Below are 11,937 nucleotides of genomic sequence, written 5' to 3'. Positions count from 1 at the left end.
GTAGTGTTCACCTGGTGCAGTAACTCGTCCTCGGGTGTTGATATGAAGGGCCTCACGTGGTCATGGGGACACCGGGCAGTGTGGGGTGGTGTCACAGTACCTCGCCCTGCTGGGTGGTGTTGTGTTGTCTCGTAGTCAGGTGTGAAGCCGACCCACTGTTGTTCCCATCGTGGACTGATTAGCACCTCCTGGCCAGAAGATGGCGGTCAGTTCCCAGGGGTGCTTATCTCACTGGTGGGTCACGGCTCTCACTGGTACTGTCTAGTGCTGAATTCACTCGCGTAAACACTGTTCATCACTGTTCAACACTTGTCCCACTTCATTCCGAAACAAAATTGTCACTTTTGATTATGTAGATATCCTGGTGGTGAGGATGGGTCGGGGAGAGGGACTTGGGGAATGGGCCGAACATTGGCCAAGGGGGGCCGCTGCTCAGGAGGAGCAGAGCCTGAATAGGTCTCGACCCGACGGTGGTCAAGGACGGGTGTTGGGGACTGTTCTAGCCCATGGATGGGTACTGGGGACTGTTGTAGCGCATGGACGGGTGTTAAAGTACCCCAACGCATAGACAGGTGTTCAAACTATACCCTAACGCACTTCACCAAGCGTTCGTAAGGTATTTAAATGTGAGACCTTAATAATAGATGCAAAAATTCTTAAAATTATTCAATACTTAAAATTTCTAGTGAAAACCTTTAAAAACTCAATAGGGTTATAAACCTTATTTACAGGTCCTTCAAATACTTAAAATCAGACCTTAATTATTGAACCTTTAAAATATCAGAGCTTTACTTAAATAGGTTAGGTTAGGTTCAGAAGTAATACAATGATGTGAAAAAGTATTATATAGGAAGTTCTCTCTCTCTCTCTCTCTCTCTCTCTCTCTCTCTCTCTCTCTCTCTCTCTCTCTCTCTCTCTCTCTCTCTCTCTCTCTCTCTCTCATTGTTGAAATGCAGTAATAACATTAAAACAACTACAACAAACAAACACTAAGAAATAAATAACAAGGGTGAGGTTTAGCAGAGGGTGGTTTATTTGGTCAATAGTAGTCATCCACAGTCATCCACAGTCATCCACAATCATCCAAGGTCAACACAATCATCCACAGTCATCCACAATCATCCAAGGTCAACACAATCATCCACAGTCATCCACAGTCATCCACTAAGGCTATGTCATCTCTTCTGAACCACGAACCCTCTCAAGAGATTCAGACTCGCGAATCCGAAGCATTTATAGACAGAATAATGTATCGGTCTACTGTTTCGGGTTCATCAGTCTGAAAATAGGTAAAGTATTGCTGTATACGTTTAAGTGAATATCTTTTTTTTACTTAGAAATAGGTGAATTACTTATTTAAGTTCGTCCTAAGTGGATATCTTACTTAAATAGGAAAGTTACTTAAGTTTGTCTTACAGTGTTAAAAAGTTTACATAGATCACCTGAAGATTAAACACACCAGAATTAACTGAAGATTAACTTACCTAAACTAACCTAACCTAACCTAACCTAACCTAACCTACCCTAACCTAACCTAACCTAAACTAACCTAACCTAACCTAACCTAACCTAACCTACCCTACCCCTCTCCCAGAATAGGTTAGGTTAGGTTTAGTGTGGTAAATCATCAGATTAATTAAACTCGGATGTTTAATCTCCAGGTAATCCGATTAAATATATAATAATCTAAACATTTATTGGAATAATAATCGACTTACATCTTAATTAATTTCTCTCTGGTGTTAATTTGTTTTAATTAATTATGGAAAAGAAGAGGACTTTGTGGTCTGGGGAAGAAGGGCTTACCAAGCGTCTGTCTGTTTGTTTGTTTGTGTCCTTGTGTTGTTTACTTTTGTTTGTGTGGTGTTTGTCCGTTGTTTGTGTGGTGTTTTTCCGTTGTTTGTGTTTCTTCTGTTGTTTGTTTTCTTTCTGTTATTTTATAGTGTTTGTTGTTTGTGTGTTGTCTCCTGTTTTTATTGTTCTGTTTTTGTTTGTTGTTTACTTTTTGTTTGTTTTTTGTTTATCTTCTTTATGTTGTGGGTCTCTTCTGCGTGTCTTTTGTTTTCTTCTTTTTTTGGGGGGGGGAGGAATTTTTTGCTTTGTTTGTGTCTGTTTGTTTGTGTCTGTTTGTTTGTGTGTTTGTTTGTGAGTGTTGTATAATGCTGTGTCTAGGAACCGTGATTAGTGATTGGGCATTGTATTTTTTTAGATTATGGGGAAATTTATAAGATTGGGAACACACACACACACACACACACACACCCACCCACTAGTCCCAACTCCCCCACCCACCACCACCCTCACACCTTTTATCTCACCCCCTTCCATCCTTCTTACAACCACCCATGGACACTAGCCCCCCCCCTTCCCATCACCCACCCACCGTCCATTGGCCTTCTTCTCTACCGCCCACAACCTGCCCCGCGAGTCGGAGTTATTATTGGCCACTCGTTGGAATACTCGCTTTTTCTCCCCGCCATTTTTTCACTTCCTGCCTGAGAATTAGTGCGCCAAAGGGGGAGTAATGAGGGACCACGGGACACTGGGACCCTTCACTAAGACCCCCCCTAGACCCTTTTTTTTTGAGGGGGGGAAAGGGGGGTACTGCATACTGTGACCCAAAAGGACCCCTTGGACCCTTGTTCGCCCTAGTGAAGAAGCTCTGAAACCCCTGAATATTTGGGATTCTTGTGACCCTGGGGGATTCTCGAGGGATTCTTGGGACCCTGGGGGATTCTCGAGGGATTCTTGGGACCCTGGGGGATTCTCGGGACCTGGGGGGATTCTCGGAGATTCTTGGGACCCTAAGGGGATTCTCCGGTTCTTGGGACCTGGGGATTCTCCAGGACCTGAGTTCTCGGAGGTTCTTGGGACCCTGGGGGATTCTCGAGAATTCTTGGGACCCTGGGGGGGATTCTCGAAGGATTCTCGGGGACCCTGGGGGTTCTCGGGACCCTGGGAGGAGGTTCTCCGGAGAGAGTTCTTGGGACCCTGGGGAGTTCTCCGGAGAGTTCTTGGGGACCCTGGGGGATTCTCGAAGGATTCTCGGGACCCTGGGGGATTCTCGGAGGGATTCTTGGGACCCTGGGGGATTCTCGAAGGGAATTCATGACGTCAACACCTTGGGACACAAGCACCACGGGGGAGATCTGACACCCTGGGGGAATGCATGATACCTCCGTAAGCCCATGGCAAGATCTGTACCCTTGGGGAATAGTAGTAAAGGGAGGGGTAGGGGGAGAGGGGTAAGGGGAGAGGAGGAGTAAGAGAAGAGGAGGAGTAAGGGAAGAGGGGTAAGGGGAGATGAGGAATAGGGGAGAGGAGAGATGAGGACGATCTAACACAGGAGTAACTCACCTGTTGACCACCTCATTAGGGTACAGGTGTGCTGGGGGTCAAGACAGGTGTTGCTCTGACGTCAAAACTTACCTTTACAACGTCTACTTATTTCCATAACTAATACCAAGTCCGTTTTTCATTCGCTTATTCACTTACACACACACACACACACACACACACACACACACACACACACACACACACACACACACACACACACACACACCATCCCTACAAACACATTCCCCCACCCCCACACACGCCCCACACACTAAACAATTCAAGAAGATCTGAAGCCACCACATACCAAGGTGGTTCCCAAGCCAGTTAAAGTTTACTCTAAGTCTCTGGCTAAAGTTAGGGAAGCGGAAGAGTTTTAGATGGACTCGAGGATGAAAATGTTGAGAGCCCCTTATACGCGTCTCCATTCCCTGAGCTCGTGTGTGTGTGTGTGTGTGTGTGTGTGTGTGTGTGTGTGACAGAATTTTCGTGTGTTATGATGTGTGTGTGATAGATTTGCTACCCACTGACACACACACACACACACACACCTCTTACCCTTCCTCTCTTTCTTCATCTCCCGTTTCTTCTCCCACTTCACCACTTCATCAATTCGTCCCTCTGAGCGCCCCGATCCTCACTCTACTTAATACTGACCTCCCACTATAGGGGATAATCTGGCTATTATATTCAATGCAATGGAGTACGGACGTGACAGATCGCCATTATTCTGAGTACCTATCCGCTTCCTCTCTCTCACTCTCTGTTAGACCATCAGATAATGACCTGATTTCATCCCTTAATGGTTTCTTGTAGGGTTTTATACCAACACACACACACAGACGGACTCTCGGGATACGCTTTATTTTTCTGCCCTCGAGCTTATAGGATATCTTTCTATGAACCGCCATGACGAGAATAGGATAACAGAACGGAGTTAGGACGAAGGATGTGAAGGATAGAATGTGAAGGATAACTTAATAACATATATTCAGGAGTCGGGATAACGTCATCCTGAGCTGAGAACACTGTAGAATGGTTTTTACCTGAGAACATGAGAGACTTTTGTGTGTGTGAGAGCTGAGAATGAGGCATAGCTTATTTTGTGAGCTGAGAACGACGCATAACTTATCTTGCGAGCTGAGAATGACGCATACCTTGTGAGCTGAAAATAAAGCATAACTTATGGGAGGTTATGCTAGTTTTAAAATGACTAGTAAAGCCGACTAGTATTGTAATAACCAGTGAAGCCGGCTAGTATTGTAATAACCAGTGAAGCCGGCTAGTATTGTAATAACCAGTGAAGCCGGCTAGTATTGTAATAACTAGTAAAGCCGACTAGTATTGTAATAACCAGTGAAGCCGGCTAGTATTGTAATAACCAGTGAAGCCGGCTAGTATTGTAATAACCAGTGAAGCCGGCTAGTATTATAATGACCTCGCTAACTAGCCAAACTAGAGAGGTTATCCCATGTCCTTAATTACGTGTCATGGATTTCATTACTATTTCTTAATTAATTATTGATTACCTCATTAGCTCCGGTATTACAATATATAATGCTGTGTGTAATTAGCTCTTATTTATACACTTTTAACTATGAAGGGTGGAGGAGGAAGAAGATAGAAGAGTAGACGGGAAAGGTAAAGTAGGAGGGCCACAGAAGGAAGGAAAGAAGGAAGAAGTAGGAGGAAGCAGGAGAAGGAATCACCCATACACCTGTCCACACACACACACTATACCTGTACTACACCATCACACGTCTTCATCACCTATAGCTTACAGGGGTCACATAGGTGGTATAAAGTTTTCCCACCTATTAAAATCTCTTCCCAGTTCAAGGTATGATGAGATATGGTCTGAATCTCTCTCTTTTATATATATCGTAAAATAATCCTCGATTTTTACTCAATGACAGACGGAAGTAGAGAAAAAAAATACGTAAAAACACAAATAAACTCAAACACAAACACATACACACACACACACACACACACACAAAATCACATGATCACAAAAAACACAAAAAACACGGATATTTAATAATGCTATGGATAATTAATGCATCGATTCAGACCCTTACCAGAAATTGGTCCAAGACATGTGGAGCTGCTACTCCTCTAACCCCTCCAACACCCCCATCACCCCACCCCATCACCCCCTATCACCCCACCCCACTCATATTTTCTAATACACGATTATACCAAGATAGAGATCCAAGATTATAAAGCCAATTGATATAATGTTGTAATAGGTTTCTACACACACACACACACACACACACACACACACACACATACACACACACACACATACACACACACACACACACACACACACACACTGTCTTCATTTCTACATAAAATAATATGAAAGAACGAAAGAGAAAAAGAGAGAGAGTGAGAAGGAAAGAATCAAATATATGAAAAGAAAGAGAGAGAGAGGGGGAGAGATATTACAAGAGAGAGATAGAAAGACGAGGAAATAGGTGTGTGGAAAAAGGGAGTAGCGAGAGAGCAGAGAGAGTGAGAGAGAGAGAGAAACAAATCGAGGTGAAACAAAGCGGAAATAAGAGAGATCAATAAAAAAAATTAAATAAAGATAAACAATTACATAATAACTTAAGGTACTCATTTGCGTAACTGATGAGAAAGACTTAGCATATTGTGTTCTTTAAACTAACTCATCGAGGTAAGTACAGTATCTCTCTCTACAAAACTCATTAAGAAATGAGACCAAAAATATACAAACTGTGAATTACTTTAATTTAACAGTAGCTAGCAGTGTGTGTTTTGAATTCCGGTTAAATTTCTGATGATGGGGAAATCTGATGTTGTTGTGTAGTGTGAGTGTGTACAGGTGTGTAATGTGTGGGTGTGTACAGGTGTGTAGTGTGTGGGTGTGTACAGGTGTGTAGTGTATGGGTGTGTACAGGTGTGTAGTGTGTGTGGATGTGTACAGGTTTGTAGTGTGTGGGTAAACAGGTGCGGTGCATAGGTGTATTGATGGTGTAATGTTTAGCAGGTGTGCTATACACAATACTACGCCATCACACCTGTTATACACTACACTACACCATCAACACACCTACTATACGCTACACCAACACACCTGTACTGCTTCAATCATAACCTTCCATATCAGGATAGGTTAAAGAAACTTAACTTGCATTCCCTAGAAAGACGAAGAGTGCGGGGAGATATGATAGAAGTATTTAAGTGGGTGAAAGGGATCAATAAAGGGGACATAGATAAAGTTCTTATAATATCCGAACAGGATAGGACTTGGAGCAACGGATTCAAGTTGGATAAGTTTAGGTTTAGGAGGGAGATAGGAAGGAACTGGTGAACAAATAGGGTGGTGGACGAGTGGAACAAGCTTAGCAACTTTGTAGTAAGTGCGGGAACTCTGGAAAGTTTCAAAAGGAGGCTAGATAGATTCATGGATGATAGAGAGTGGTAGTAACTCTCGACAGGAGCTGCCATGCACAGGCCAGCCGGCCTATTGCAGACTCCTTATTTTCTTATGTTCTTATGTTCTTCTGTTCTTATCCATTTCAATATGCACTTACTAAATTAATTTGATTCTAATTAAAAAAAATCAATATATTGTTGATTTCATAATTGAGCCACGAGAAAAAACATATACAGTATATAGTTTATTTCTAGAGTTTCCATCCCTTAAATATTGGATTACTGTCTTCAAGGTAAAGTTGTGTTAAATAACCCTTCAACCTGAGACGCACACTTCATCCCAACCTGAGACCCACACTTCATCCCAGCCTGAGACCCACACTTCATCCCAGCCTGAGACCCACACTTCATCCCAACCTGAGACCCACACTTCATCCCAACCTGAGACCCACACTTCATCCCAACCTGAGACCCACACTTCATCCCAACCTGAGACCCACACTCCCCATCCCCAGCCTGAGACCCACACTTCATCCCAACCTGAGACCTCCCACACTCATCCCAACCTGAGACCCACAGACCATCCCCCAACCTGAGGAGACCTACACTCTATCCCAACCTGAGACCCACACTCATCCCCCAGCCTGAGACCCACACTCATCCCAACCTGAGACCCACATTTCATCCCAACCTGAGACCCACACTTCATCCCCAGCCTGAGACTCCACACTTCATCCTGCCCCTGAGACCCACACCTCCTCATCCCCAGCCTGAGACCACACTCATCCCAGCCTCTGAGACCCAACACTCCATCCCAACCTGAGACTCCACACTTCATCCCAACCTGAGACCCACACTCATCCCAACCTGAGACCCACACTTCATCCTAATCTGAGACCCACACTTCATCCCAACCTGAGACTCCACACTCCATCCCAACCTGGAGACCCACACTTCATCCCAACCTGAGACCCACACTTCATCCCAACCTGAGACCCACACTTTCATCCCAACCTGAGACCCACATCCCCATCCTTCCCAACCTGAGACCTTACACTCATCCCAACCTGAGATCCCACACTTCATCCCAACCTGGAGACCCACACTCATCCCAACCTGAGACCCACACTTCATCCCAACCTGGAGACCCACACTTCATCCCAACCTGAGACCCACACTTCATCCCAACCCTGAGACCCACACTTCATCCCAACCTGAGACCCACACTTCATCCCAACCTGAGACCCACACTTCATCCCAACCTGAGACCCACACTTCATCCCAACCTGAGACCCACACTTCATCCCAGCCTGAGACCCACACTTCATCCCAACCTGAGACCCACATTTCATCCCAGCCTGAGACCCACACTTCATCCCAACCTGAGACCCACACTTCATCCTAAACACACCATCTGCCGCCAGTTGAAGATGTTCTCCACAAACAATACAATATATACCACGAAAACAATATCCTCTCAGATACAATAACAAGACAATACACTCACCTAATCTATCCAACTACACGGACTCATTTTGTCTCATATGGTCAAGCTTTATTTGCCGACATAGGAATACCTGTTAATGCATTGTCTTCTGTTGATATAGGTGATGTATTCATAATAAACTCTTCTTCATGTGTGGTCAAGTATTAACAGAAGGATCTTGTCATTGGTCAATACATACTGTACATTATTCAATCAAGTCAAACACAAGATCAAGGAGAAGTATTATTCCACTTGTTAGACGTGTTGTAGAGGTCTGTCGTGTCCCCTTGTTGCTGCTAGAGTCGAGATGAGGTATTGAGTCGATCTCATTCTTGACTAAATCATAAAGAAATTGAAGAATTAATATATGTTTAAGTGACGTCATTTTATACGTGAAAGAATTCGTCTCCTGTCCATCGTTTATTTTTAAATCTCCTTAAAAAAATTGTAATTTATGAGTTAAATGTCATGTGAAGGTTGTGTGGTGTTTGAGAAACTATGTCCTCACCCTTGACTTCACCTACATATAAATATTTTGTTCTTTTCAACCATATTTCCCCGCGTGACCTTATAATCCTTGGGTGGACAGGTCAAAGATCCTTCAGACCTTGGCTTAAGGGCTGGGTATATTCTGTAAATCTCCCTCTGTTCTTAGTATGCTTGAAGACGTGATAAAAAAAATACATGGCTGTAAAGATGGCTGAACCGATTGTTTTGATCTCATAAAGAGCTCTAGACGACTTCCTTCATGTCTCATTTGTAAGGAAGAATTGGCCAAGAAGAAGAAGTCTAACCTCGAAAGACATATTCACACGAAACAAAGTGTACTGACAGTGAAGTATGCAGCTGGAGATGCCACAAAGAAAACTGCATAGGAACTGAAACACACAGCAGAACAAAGCCAGTTCATATTCACAAAATGGGTGAAATCCTTAAGTAACACAACTCCAGTCAGTTTTGTAGTAACTCGTGAAATAATGAAACGACCTTTATAGCAGTGAGTCGAGCAGAACTAGAGCGTAAATTAGCTGATTTGTAAGAATAAGAGATGTCGGCTTTAACATTTATAAGCCTGATCTCCAAACTTGAAAGTCTCGAAAAACAATAAGCTACAGTGGCTCTTCAGCAGTTCGGGATTCTGTCCATCTTCGGTTCTACTTACTTGTATGAACTTCATTATAAAAAAAAACTACGAAGTCGAATGAATGATGAAAGCTTACGATCTTCTCTAAAGATTAAGACGGCAGCTTATTCTCCAAACATTGAGCAGCTTTGCAAAAAAAAAAAATACGGAGAATAAATCGTATTAAATCAACCAAGGTTTTGAAATTTAGTTCTGTCTTAATAACTAATTTGGATTCATAATAACACTTTTATTTTAAGTTAACAGAATATGATATACAATGTTTTACTCTGTACGCCGTACACTACGGCTCCGGTAACGCTATTTCTTTTACCAAACTTAAGAAATTGGCTCTTATCGAATAAAAGTTGTCACTCCATATTTTCTATTATATTACATATAGTTTCCAGGATTACTCGGAAATCGAGCAGGTCAGGAAATGTGGGATGTGAGTAAGGAGCATTGTAAACGCCTTGGTTAAGGACGTTCAGGTGACGGGCAAGTCGAAGGGAATGATTGAAACCCGTCATTTGACGCATTCAATATTTATTGATGTGGTCAAAACCTGCAGAGAACAAGGCATTCTTTAGCATTACATGGTGATCTATCTGATACATAAATTAGTTAGTCTCAGACGATTACATCTTAATTACAATTGATTATTAAGCATAGTGACATGATGCAAAGTTAATAACTCTATTAATCTTAGTTACACTTCATTCCGCATTGTCTTATTTCCCCAGATAAGGCAGAAACGAGTAGGCATAATTAGTCCACAATATAAGAACATAAGAAAATAAGGAGTCTGCAATAGGCCGGTTGGCCTGTGCATGGCAGCTCCTGTCGAGAGTTACTACCACTCTCTATCGTCCATGAATCTATCTAGCCTCCTTTTGAAACTTTCCGGAGTTCCCGCACTTACTACAAAGTTGCTAAGCTTGTTCCACTCGTCCACCACCCTATTTGTGAACCAGTTTCTTCCTATTTCCCTCCTAAACCTAAACTTATCCAACTTGAATCCGTTTCTCCGAGTCCTACCCTGCTCGGATATTATAAGAACTTTATCTATATCCCCTTTATTGATTCCTTTCACCCACTTAAATACTTCTATCATATCTCCCCGCACTCTTCGTCTTTCTAGGGAATGCAAGTTAAGTTTCTGTAACCTATCCTGATATGGAAGGTTTCTAAGTCCCGGAATCATTTTTGTCATTCTTCGCTACACCGACTCTAGTGAATTTATATCCATTCTATAATAGGGGCACCAGAACTGGACGGCATAATCGAGGTGCGGACTGACTAGCGCAAGATATAGTTGCAATAAGACCTCTGCACTCTTGTTACTTACACTTCTAGATATAAAACCCAATACTCTGTTCGCCTTATTTCGAACATTAACGCACTGTTTTCTAGGCCGTAGGTCCGGGCTTACAAGTACCCCTAGGTCTCTTTCACAAGTCGACTTCTCTAGGTTGATGTTGTTAAGGCTGTATACATTATAAGTATTTGTTCTTCCAATATTAAGTACGCTGCACTTGCTGGTGTTGAATTTCATTTGCCATTTTTCAGACTACCCCTGCAGTTTATTTAGATCCTCCTGTAATGCATTTGCATCCTGCCCTGAATTAATTTGCCGCCCTATTTTGGTGTCATCCGCAAACTTGCTTATGTCACTGCTGATCCCAGTATCTAAATCGTTTATGTAGATTATGAACAAGAGTGGGCCTAGTACTGACCCCTGGGGAACCCCACTGGTTACGGCCCACTCAGATTTAACACCATCTACGCTGACCCTCTGCGTTCTATCGGTGAGCCATGATTTTATCCAATTTAAAACTTTCCCCTCGATACCATGAGCCTTAATTTTTCTCAGAAGCCTCTGATGCGGTACTCTGTCGAATACTTTGTTTAAGCCTAAGTAAATAACATCGTAATTTTCGTCATTATCTACTACCTCGAAGACTTTCCTAAAAAATGTTAGCAGATTTGTTAGACAAGATTTTTCCTTTGTAAACCCATGTTGAGAGTCGTAGATTAATTTGCTTTTCTCTAGATGCGATCGGATGCTGTCTGCTATAATTGATTCAAGAAATTTCCCCACTACTGACGTCAAACTGATCGGCCGGTAATTTGACGCTGATGCTCTGTCTCCCTTTTTGAATATGGGTACTACATTTGCCTGTTTCATATGGGTACTACATTTGCCTACAGTACTGAGGGGAATGTCATCACTTTGGCTGTACTTACAAGTGCGGATCAATGTGAACCAGTATGGTGTTCCAAGGGACAATAGTATAGTGTAAATTGTTCCAGCACAAAACTCGGCCAGGATTGGGAGTCGGTGTTCACCACAGAGGGCTGGTCTTCACAGCATCACTCGAGAGGGCGATCTGCATCATGGAGGCCAGGGGGCCACGCCACCCTCTAAACCATACACTCAGCAGAATCAGGACATTTTGTTTGTGCAGGTCGCGTGAGGGGGGGGGGGGCGGCGCACGTGTTCGCAGGCTGATAGATTTAATGTTTGTTCGGATAAGGCAACGCCAGCACTGTAGTTGAAGCCAGCGGCGATAACACT

At 43.1% G+C, this 11,937-nt stretch overlaps 1 protein-coding gene across 1 annotated transcript; it reads right to left on the bottom strand.

Moving 5' to 3' along the window:
• Positions 1 to 2,502: 2,502 nt before the first annotated feature.
• Positions 2,503 to 7,284, bottom strand: LOC121875972 (basic salivary proline-rich protein 1-like). Its single transcript, XM_042380803.1, has 2 exons — positions 7,096 to 7,284; positions 2,503 to 3,084 (listed from the first exon to the last, which is right to left on the bottom strand). The coding sequence occupies exons 1-2, from the start codon at positions 7,282 to 7,284 to the stop codon at positions 2,503 to 2,505; spliced, it is 771 nt and encodes a 256-aa protein (XP_042236737.1).
• Between the last annotated feature and the right edge of the window lie 4,653 nt (positions 7,285 to 11,937).

The sequence above is a fragment of the Homarus americanus genome, unplaced genomic scaffold, assembly GCF_018991925.1.
Source record: "Homarus americanus isolate GMGI-L3 unplaced genomic scaffold, GMGI_Hamer_2.0 scaffold33468, whole genome shotgun sequence".
Lineage (NCBI taxonomy): Eukaryota > Metazoa > Arthropoda > Malacostraca > Decapoda > Nephropidae > Homarus > Homarus americanus.
The sequence above is the reverse complement of the archived record's forward strand: the minus strand, read 5'-3'. Positions and strand labels throughout refer to the sequence as shown.